Here is a 10,856-nt window from a genome sequence, read left to right as displayed (position 1 = left end):
GTTTTCATATAATAAAAATGTCATTGTAGCAGTATCTCAAGTCAATCGTATAATCTTATATGTTTAAACTTTTTTATAACAATTATATTTTATTGGAGTTAAGTTTATCTCATTAACACGGCCAACAACTGCCAATTATGTTATATCATCAACAAGAAAACCCTTGGAATAGTTAGCCAGCAACTTGTTCAGAAATACTGTAATCAAAGAAACACGGGAGTTTGTTGATCGGTATATGACCAAATAGGATCATTCAGTTCCTATAGAACCTGTCACTAGAATACCCATAGAGAGGGATAGGGATAAGCGGAACGAAAATGGTTTTCAATGAGATGGGAAATGAATACTATTAGCCCCACATGAGGTTTGTGAATAAGTGATTATCTGAAAATGAGCCAGGAATATCCATCTTTCTACTAAACACAATGTATTGAACTCATAATCCATTCGATACTTTTATGAATGTCAACTAAGTATTGTAAGTAAATTGCTCCCAGTTGTTCAATCATTTGATAACAAGAATCATTCTTTGATAAATGATTGCTATGAGTCAAACTCAATAGAATTTGTTCAATCATTTTCTCTATCGTTAAGGTGGAGAACTGAACCAAGAATTCTCTTTCTTTATTATTAATAGAATTGCCCATGATTCTATTTCATCATCAATCCAATCATCGTTCACGTTTTTTCTTTTTCTCATCAATGAATGGATCTCTTTACATGTGTGACTTAGATGTCTCTTATTTCTCAAAGTGATTCGATTGATGGAATTTGGTATGATACTTATTAAATTGATGATATCGATGAGGTTGATATTCAAATAATTCTTCTTAGAACGTATTGATTTGACCCCATAAACAGGCACAACCCCACAAATCTACATCCATTTCCTAAAAAGTTCAAAAGTATTGACTACCCTACTATGTGAATATAGGCACAAAACATCCCCCATCCGTCTTTGTACTGGCCGAACGGCCATGTGGCCTGGTTGTCCGAACCCGATAATATCTTTCCATTTCCTTGCACATAATTTGTCAAAGGAAGTGAGAATGAGTGAATAATGTCTATGGTGAATTAGATATGGGTTGCTGCAAGTAGTATTTTGTCATTGTATTTAGGTCAGACTAAGTGCCCCTTTCTTTGGTCCCTCCTATAAGTGAAGGTTGGGCAGGGATAGATAGATGGGGGCAAGGTTGGGCAGGGATAGATAGATGGGTACCCTCCATTTCCAAGACCAAGGGCAAAGGGCATGGCCAGCTCAGGTCGTGGAGGTGGTGGTGGGAGATGACCAAGTCAAGTTGATGAATGCGATTTTTGAACTTTTTACACATTTTTGTGCCACAAAACACCAAATGCTCACATGGTTCTTTCCCATAAGGATGTTACCCACCCAAATTTTGATATGGTTCACAACGTCATGTATTTTCGTTTGATTTTTCACATGGAGGGGCCGAATTGCTTTCGCTGCAACTCCTCCCCTGAACCTACCGAAACATTTGAAACGCAACTATGACGATATTCCAAGAGCCAATTTAGGACTGGTTTTCGAAGGTCTAGAAAATGCTTCCTACAACCAAAAGCACATAAACAAAAGGAGCACGATGAGAATAAAAAGAAGGAAGCTTTAACGAAATACTTATGATACTATTCATTTTTAATGAAAAACCACATTTTAATCTTTTCCTGATACTATTCACTACACCTTTATTTGTCATTTTTCTTTAAAACTAAAGTTTTTTTTTTGGAATTTTCGTTAGTTTTCCTTAAAAAGAATGGTGGTGTTTTTTGGAAGTGATTTTTTGTATGTTAAATGTTTTTTATAAGCAGAAAGGATTAAAGAATATAAATAAATAAGGATGTGCATGGGATTGTTTTATCTTCATTTATAATTTAATATTAAATGACTTATATGTCATAATATATAATTACTATTTAAAACCTAAAAGGTTGTTTTTTTTAAATGAAAAAATTATTATCTAAATAATCCCTAGTCATTTCTCGCCGTTATTGATTTTGGACAGACTTCAATCATGTTTATGCATTCTGGTGCATGATTGATCTCCATCGCTCCCCTAACAACTATTTAACCAACTAACATTGTCATTCTTATAAAAAGAAAAAAAAATCGTGTATTGTGTATGTCTTTGATGTGTTTCAATGATTGATTAAAACAATCTATCTTTCATATAAGTATATTTATTTAAAAATACTAGTTTATAAGATCAGTTTATACTATTTTACTCTCACAATTTGTCTTTTTTGATACAACAATACATATACACTAAGGGGTTGGAGATTAACTTGGTTGCAAACTAGACATTCATGATATTCGAACCTAAAACCTCTCACTTATACGTGAAGAAGAATACTATTAGACTAATATTAAATTGTTGTTTTCAGTAGCCATCTTATTACCCGAGGCAATCTTATATCTTTAGATGTTAAAAAGGCAAAGCACGAAAAGTAAGTACCAAGTAGGATTGCAAGTGGCTTTTAGTTCAGTTGTTTAAGAGCATTCGTTCATTTTGTATTTGAATCCCTTTCTGTAGTTTAGATAAATTTAGTGTAAATTATTCTAGCACATGTAAAATACCAAGTACGATTATTCAATTTGTTCTCATAACAATAAGCAAATACCTTAGAGCTAGTTTGATATTATTGTGCTTTGAAAAAAAAAACTATTTTTGTTGTGCTATGAGAATAAGCACATTTTTGCTGATTCACGTTTTTAGTTTTTTTTTCACTCAAAACTATGAAAATAAACTGTTTTTAAGTGCTTACTAAACACCTTTTTGAGCTCAAGTTTTTTTTTATACCCACTTTTTATAAAAGTATCAGTACCAAACCAATACTAAGTAGGATTTGGTTTCCTAGTTTAGTTGGGACTTCCAAGTGGCTTGGGACTAAGTTTTCCTAGGGTTTGTGTTATATATATGTGACGAGTGACATCTTTTCTACTTTATTACATTTTTTCTTTCTTGAACAATCGTTTTTGGTGCCGCATTCCTCAAATTCTTGAGTTAATTTCACACCTCTTGAAATCGAACATGTTGCGAACTGCTTAGGGACATGGGTGGAAAGAATAGTAGTCGTCGGAGGGATCACGAGAGGGATGATGGTGGAAGTAGAGACTGGGAGCGGCGGATAAGGAGAAGAAGCAGTAGTTATGATGTTGATAAAGAAAGATATCATCAGAGTGAATACTAAAAAAAAATTCCAAAAGGAAATGAGAAGTGTCTGAAAATAGAGGAATTAGGGCTAGGAGGGAAGATACAGATGGTGATGCGAGGGAGAAAGATTATGAGGTATCGAGAGGATCGAGGAGGAGAAAAAGAGAGGACGGAAGAGAATAATAGGAGTTAGAATCATAAGGAAAAGGAGAGCAAAATGCGTAAAGATATTGGTGGGAACGAGCAGAATGCTGATCAGGGTTTATCGGGTGGCGGAGTACATTTATCAGCAATGGAGCTCGAGGTACTAAAAGCGAAGGAGGAGAGATTGGCGAAGAAGAAGATAGTAGCAGATGTTTGTGATGATATTTTAGCATGGGTTAGGAGTCGAAAGATCAAGTAGAAAAATAATGCTGAAAAGGAGAAAGCGTCGCAGCTTTCAAAGGTTTTTGTTGAGTTTTGGTTTCAATATTTGTTGTATATTTCATTATGAAGATTACAAGAGAATGAAGGCAACTCTTATAGAGAGCCAAAAGAAAGCTAAAATAAATTGTAGGATAACTACATAAACACAATCCCTAAAATCTGCCCTAACAAGTGGAAAAACAAAAACCAAATTACAAGTAAAGAAGCTTTTACAAGCAACTAAGAAACGTTGATGTAAGGTGAATGACAAGCTATGGAAAGTGATTGGTGAATGACAAGCTATGGAGAAAGGTTGATGTAAGGTGAATGACAAGTTATGGAAAGTGATTGGTGAATGACAAGCTATGGAGAAAAGTTGATGTAAGGTGAATGACAAGCAATGGTGAGGATGACAACTCATACATACAACCCATTCATTCTTTCAATACACCCCCTAAAGCTGGATCAAAGGGATTGATTGATCCAAGCTTGCACAACAAACGTTGAAACTGAGCAGAGTCTAGTGCTTTTGTGAATAAATCAGCAAGTTGATCATGGCTGCGTGTGAACACGGTGTCTATCACCTTGGATTAAACTTGAGCACGAATATAATGGCAATCAACTTCAATATGTTTGGTCCTTTCATGGAATACTGGATTGGAGGCAATGTTCATGTCAGCTTGGTTATCACAATACAAGGACATTGGTGCTATGCTTGTGAATCCGAGCTCGGAAAGAAGACCTTTCAACCATATGAGTTCACAGGTTGTTGCTGCCATAGCCCTATACTCAGCTTCGGCACTAGATCGAGCAATAACAGTTTGTTTCTTGCTCTTCCAAGTGACAAGGTTCCCTCCAACAAATGTGCAAAAACCTGTTGTGGATTTTCGATCAAGGGCATTTCCAGCCCAGTCAGCATCTATGTAGGCCAAGATATGATTTGATCCATTGTTCTTCATAATTATCCCCCTTCCTACTGAGCTCTTGAGATATCGAAGTATTCTCTTGACGATTTCCCAGTGAACTAGAGTAGGAGAGTGCATGAACTGACTGGCTAGGATAACTGAATATGAGATATCAGGCCTAGTAATGGTGAGATAAATAAGTTTCCCAACCATTCGCTGATAAACATTAGGGTTCGAGAGAGGTTCACCTTTTTCATGCCACTAAAGTTTGCTAGCTAGGGGTGTCCGAGCTGGTTTACATTCCATCATGTTAGTTTCATCTAGAAGATCGAGAACATACTTTCTTTGATTCAAGAACAATCCCTTTGAATAGGTAGCCACCTCAATTCCAAGAAAGTATTTCAAGGGCCCCAAGTTTTCAATGGCAAATTTTTGGTGAAGTGACTGTTTAAGCGTCTTGATTTCACTTATATTGTCACCTGTAATAATTAAGTCGTCAACATATATAAGCACAACCAATTTGTCAGCAAACTACTTCGAACAAACAAAGAAGAGTCAGCATGACTCTTTTTGAACCCTGCAGCTTCAAAGACTAAACTAAGCTTCGAATACCAAGCTCAAGGGGACTGTTTGAGACCATATATGGCTTTGTGAAGTCTGCAGACCTTGTTGGGTTCATTTTCTCTTGGATGACCGGGAGGCAACTTCATGTACACTTCTTTTTCAAGATCCTCATGAAGAAATGCATTCTTCACATCCATTTGGAATAAGGGCCATGCATTATTGATTGCCACAGACAACAATACCCTCACTGTGTTCATTTTGGCAACAGGAGCAAATGTCTCCTTATAGTCAATGTCATAGGTTTGAGTAAAACCTTGAGCTACTAATCGTGCTTTGTGTCTTTCAATGTTTCCATTGGAATTGAATTTGGTCTTATATATCCACCTGCTTCCCACGACCTTCTTGCCATTTGGAAGACCCACCACACTCCATGTCTGGTTGTCATTCAGAGCTTGAAGCTCTTTAGTCATAGCATCTTGCCACTCAGGCATGCATGTGGCTTCATGAAAATTCCTTAGTTCGAAAGTGTGGGACAATTTGTTAAGGAAAGAAGTATGAGAAGATGAGAATCTGTGATAAGAAATGGTTGCAGAGATAAGATACCTTGCAGTGTAAGTAACATACTCTTGTAACCTCACTGGTGGATGTCTATCTCGTGTAAGATTTCTTCTTGGTGCACTTATAGCTTGCTGAGTTGGTTGAGCTTCTGATGGTCCAGAGGAGCTTGGCACTGCATTAATTACACTCTCAGTGAGTTGAGAATTATCAGTGTTGATATGAGCAAGAGTGACTTCATGAATTTCTACTGGAATAGGTAGTGGAAATAGGTCCATAAAATCTTCCATATTAGCATTAGTCTCCAACCGTTTTTGGAAATAAGGTGAATATTCCTCAAATCGCACATCTTTAGAGACTGCCAGCTTCCCCGTGTTAGGGTTGTACACTTTGTAACCCTTTTGAGAACTGGCGTATCCCATAAACACACATTTGGCAGCTCGAGGGTCGAGTTTGTCATGATGGAGAGCTTGAATGTGCACATAACAATTACAACCAAAGATCCTGAAGTGAGACAAGTTTATAGGCCTGCCCTTCATGACTTCAAAAGGAGATTTAGTATTCAACACCCGAGTTGGCAGTCTATTAATGATGTACGTGGCAGTGAGTAGGGCTTAAGACCAAAATTTCTTAGAAACATTCATTTGGATCATAAGTGATCGAGTCTTCTCCAATAAGTCTCGATTCTTTCTATCTGCCATACCATTTTGTTGTGGTGTACCAACATAGCTAGTTTGATGCAAAATGCCATGATTGCTCAAGTAATTACTCATGTTATTGGAAGTGTACTGGGTACCATCATCTGATCTTAACATATATAACTTAGATGAAAATTGATTGGTGATTAGGTTGTGAAAGTTCTTAAAAGCATCAAACAAATCACTTTTAAGTTTTAAAAGATACAACCAGGTTACTCTAGAATAGTCATTAATAAATGTAACATAATATCTATACCCATCAAATGATTCTACACGAGAAAGACCCCAAATATCAGAGTGAATAAGCTCAAAAAGTTTACTAGTTCTAGAATTAGAGGAAACAAAAGGAAGTCTAGTGGCTTTTGACATTTGACAAGTTTCACACTTTAGTGTGTTTTTACAAAAAAAGGGAAACAACTTGGTCATCACATGTTCTGAGGGATGGGCAAGGCGTTGATGCCAGAGTTGGTGTTCCTAAACTTGACTTAAGTTGATACTGAGGTTTTTGACAAAATTGGACTCTTTTGAGAGATAGTAGAGTCCATTCAAAAAGAACCCTTCACCAATCTTCTTCTGAGTAACTCGGTCATGAAACACAACATTGTGAGGGGAAAATATGGCAAGACAATCTAAGGTTTTTGTGATTTTTCCTATTGACAAAAGCTGAAAAGGAAAATAAGGTACATAGAGAGCAGTGGAATCAGTATGCTCACTTAGCAATCTAATCTTTCCTTTCCCTAGAATAGGTTCCCCTTTCCCATTTGCAACAGATACATGAATTGGATAAATAGTTCTTTGAAAATCGTGGAGACTAGAAGGTTTATAAGTTATATGATCAGTGGCACCAGAGTCAATAATCCAAAAATCATGTGTAACATTTGCATTAAAAGCAGTGGAAATGGCACTGATAATACCTAGAATATTGCCTTTCGATGTGTTCTCCGAGTCAACCAAGAATCCAGCAAATTTCCCTAGCATTGCAGTAGGGTTTTTAAGTGTCATTTTATCAGGTTCAGTGCTTCCTTGCTTCTTTTGAAGAAAAACAGCAAACTCGTTGATCAATGACACATGATTTGTTGAGAAATTGGACATCCCATCAGTTAAGGAACAAGCTGATTGAAATGCTTTTGGAGTGACTCCACCTTTCCCATCTTTGATCATCCTGCCTTCCCTGTCAAACTTAGGCTTTAACTCCGGATGAAGAATCCAACATTTTTCTCTCAAATGTCCCTTCATGTTGCAATAAGAACATTTCCAGTCTGCTTTCTTGCCAAGCACCTCTATCACCAGTTGCTTTGTGATTTGTCGTGAAAACCCTAGCTTCAGAGTTGGATTTGGCTCAACGTTCATCACTCTTCGTCAAGTTTCCTCTCTCTGGACTGCATGACACACACTGGTAAAAGAGGGCAGCTCTTGAGTCATTAACAAGTGACTACGCAGGTCTTCATACTCCGCTCCCAAGCTTGCTAAGAGTTGAAACACCTTTTCTTCATCAGCCCTCTTCAGTAGCACAGCGGAATCAGTCGTGTGTGGACGATACATATCGAGTTCATTCCACATGGATTTCATACTTCCAAGGTGTTGAACAAATGAGTGATCACCTTGCTTTAAACTAGCCACACTCTTCTTCAGTTGAAAGATGCGAACTGAGTTGTTTTGGATGCCATACATATCTTTGACAGACTCTCATAAGAGAACGGAAGACTCTGAGTAGCTGAAAAGCTCAGACAGTTTTGGCTCCATGGAGTTAAGTAACCAGGACATGACCAACTGATTAGTAGCATGTCATGCATCGTAAGTTGGTGAAGTGGATTCTGGGGGCTCAGAGCTTCCATTGATAAACCCTAACTTCGATCTTCCTCCTAAAGCAAGTGACACAACTCTTGACCAAGGAAGGTAGTTGAACTCGTTCGGTAGCACCGAGCAGAGTCGTTGATTTGGATTGTTCTCAACCCCTTGGGTTAAGTTTGGGGAAGAGGATGAGGCACTGTCGGCACTAGACACATTTTCTTCTGCCATCTCTATCGATGATGAGCAAATGAAGAAGTAAAAAAAATTAACAAAGTCAGGACCCTATGGTTCCTACTCTGATACCATGTTGAGTTTTGGTTTCAATATTTGTTGTATATTTCATTATGAAGATTACAAGAGAATGAAGGCAACTCTTATAGAGAGCTAAAAGAAAGCTACAATAGATTGTAGGATAACTACACAAACACAATCCCTAAAATCTGCCATAACAAGTGAAAAAGCAAAAATCAAATTACAAGTAAATAAGCTTTTACAAGCAACTAAGAAAGGTTGATCTAAGGTGAATGACAAGCCATGGAAAGTGATTGGTGAATGACAAGCTATGGAGAAAGGTTGATGTAAGGTGAATGACAAGCTATGGTAAGGATGACAACTCATACATACAACCCATCCATAATTTCAATAGTTTTTTAGGAACTGGACAATGTTGGAGAAATTAGTGAAGAAGATGAGGATGAGGATGATATTGTAATCACCTAGCCGGAGTTAAAGTTGTTCATGGAATCGAAATAGTAATGCAAGGCGGGGAAGTTGTTTTGACACTCAAAGATCAGAGCGTTCTTGCTGATGGCGGTGACAATATTAAAAGGTTGATGTGCTTGAGAATGTAGAGATTGGAGAGCAGAAGCAGCGCGAAGAGGCTTACAAGGCAGCGAAGAGAAAAGCAGGGATTTACGATCATGATTAGTACTTTAAGCTCGTTTGTTTGACCTCCTTAGCTAGGATTGGACTAGCTAAGATTAATAACCCACGTTTGGCATTGTTATGGACTAAGTTAAATGGGACTAGCCCGGACTCGCATGGACTACCAGCCTCGTTAAGTCGTCCTAATTAGTCCGACCCAAAAGCATGGGATTGCTAAGAACCTCAATACGCTGCTTCCCTCGCCGTCTCTTTCGCGTGAATTGGTGGGAGCGAACCGTTGTTCTTCGTCAAAGCTATTGATCCTCCGGTGAGCTTCCAGAACAAGTCTCCTTTCTCTCTCGGATCAATATGGGAATTGGGGGATGAACTTGGTAATTAGAGCTGCTCATGAACTTGGTCAATTTGCCTTAAAAAATGATAATTATTTCTCTTGAATTGAAGAAGAACCATCTGGCTGTCCCTTTTTTTCCATGCTGATGTTGTGCCCATTGGATGCAGTCAAGAAATTCCGATAAAAATTTTCAAAGCTCTTGTTGAAGCTCGGCCTTGGTAGCTTGACAATTGTGTCCTATTTCTGATGGGTGAGTGGGTCGGCGCATGGGAGGGCTGAAAGAGCACTGCCCAGATGAAGATTGAAGACGATGGAACAAATTGTCAAATTCCGGTTTCGTCAATTTTGGAGGAGAGAGAGGATAAAACGGTGGTGTTCTACTGGATTTGATCTTTTATTATTTATTTTTTTATTAGTTTTTAGTTTTTAGTTTTTTTTTTTTTTTGAAACTGAATTTTTTTAGTTTTTCTTTTGTTAAGTAAGTGTGGATTAAAAATGAAAAAAAAAAAAACGATTTGAGTCCTAAAATATTTTAGTCCAATACTGTATCAAACACTTCACTATTCTTATCCTGCTTAGTCCAAGCCAAGCCAGTCCAGCTTAGTCCCTAAAGCTAGTCCAGTCCGAGATAGTCCGTGGCAACAAACGCACCCTAATGGTTTAGAGAAGAAATTTTTTCCACAATATGATGATCCTGTTCCTGCTGAGGGGTTAACCCTAGATGAAAGAGAGCGGTTTAGTAGTGAAGCAGCAAATAAATTCAAATAGCTCGTGCAGCTTGAAGAGCTCCATAGGGGGATAAAGTTGGTTGAAGACTTCAGCAATATCTCTAGAAAAATGAACATCTGATTTCTGTACTCAGTAAGAAATGAAGGTTAATTTTAAGAAGCCAAAGAATAAGAAATCATTCCGGAAGAAGCAGAAACTAGATGTGGATGCCCTTGAAGCAGAAGCAGTCTCGGCAGGGCTTGGTGCTGCTGATCTTGGTTCTCGGAATGGTGCACATAGGCAGGGAGTCAGAGAGGAGAAAGAAAGATTGGAAGCTGAAAGGAGAGACAACATCTACAAGGTAGCATATGCGAAAGCAGACGAGGCATCTAAATCGTTGCAACTGCTTGAACAAAAAGTGCTTTCTGTTAAAGCTGATCAGGAATATAATGAATTTAATGTTATCTCTACAGATGATGAGGAGGAGGATCTCTACATGTCCTTGGAGAGAGCAAGAAAATCGGCTCTTAGAACAAATGACGAAAAGGAGGAGAAAGCATCCGGTGGTCCAGAAGCAATTGCATTCCTTGCCACCACCAGCACTGGCAGAAGTCAGATTCAAAATGCAGCAGATGATGATCGGAATCGAATCCCCTCAAGCAGTGAAGATCATTCCGGAGAAAAGAAGGTTGTCATCACAGAACGAATGAGTTTTTGGTGGGTCTCAAGCTTGATCAAAGTCAATCCCACATGGATCCTGAAAGCGAAGATGTTTCCAATATGTAAGAAGATGATCATGCTGAAGAAACTATGGTGAATGTGGCTGGTGGATGGACTGAAGTAA

General features: G+C 38.1%; 1 protein-coding gene across 2 annotated transcripts; it reads left to right on the top strand.

Annotated features, from left to right (window-relative positions):
• Positions 1–8,683: 8,683 nt before the first annotated feature.
• Positions 8,684–10,829, top strand: LOC126629160 (SART-1 family protein DOT2-like). Of its 2 annotated transcripts, none has more exons than XM_050299084.1 (2): positions 8,684–9,032; positions 9,969–10,829. In XM_050299084.1, exon 2 carries the CDS (start codon positions 10,173–10,175, stop codon positions 10,827–10,829), a length of 657 nt encoding a protein of 218 aa, XP_050155041.1. In that variant the 5' UTR covers positions 8,684–9,032; positions 9,969–10,172. The 2 variants fall into 2 exon arrangements, with proteins under 2 accessions (XP_050155041.1, XP_050155040.1); XM_050299083.1 differs by lacking the exon at positions 8,684–9,032 and adding an exon at positions 9,062–9,344 and having other exon boundaries at positions 9,472–10,829.
• The last annotated feature ends 27 nt before the right edge of the window (positions 10,830–10,856 follow it).

Source organism: Malus sylvestris, chromosome 7 (genome assembly GCF_916048215.2).
Source record: "Malus sylvestris chromosome 7, drMalSylv7.2, whole genome shotgun sequence".
Classification (NCBI taxonomy): domain Eukaryota; kingdom Viridiplantae; phylum Streptophyta; class Magnoliopsida; order Rosales; family Rosaceae; genus Malus; species Malus sylvestris.
Note: the sequence above shows the minus strand (reverse complement) of the source record. Positions and strands in the feature narration are given on the sequence as shown.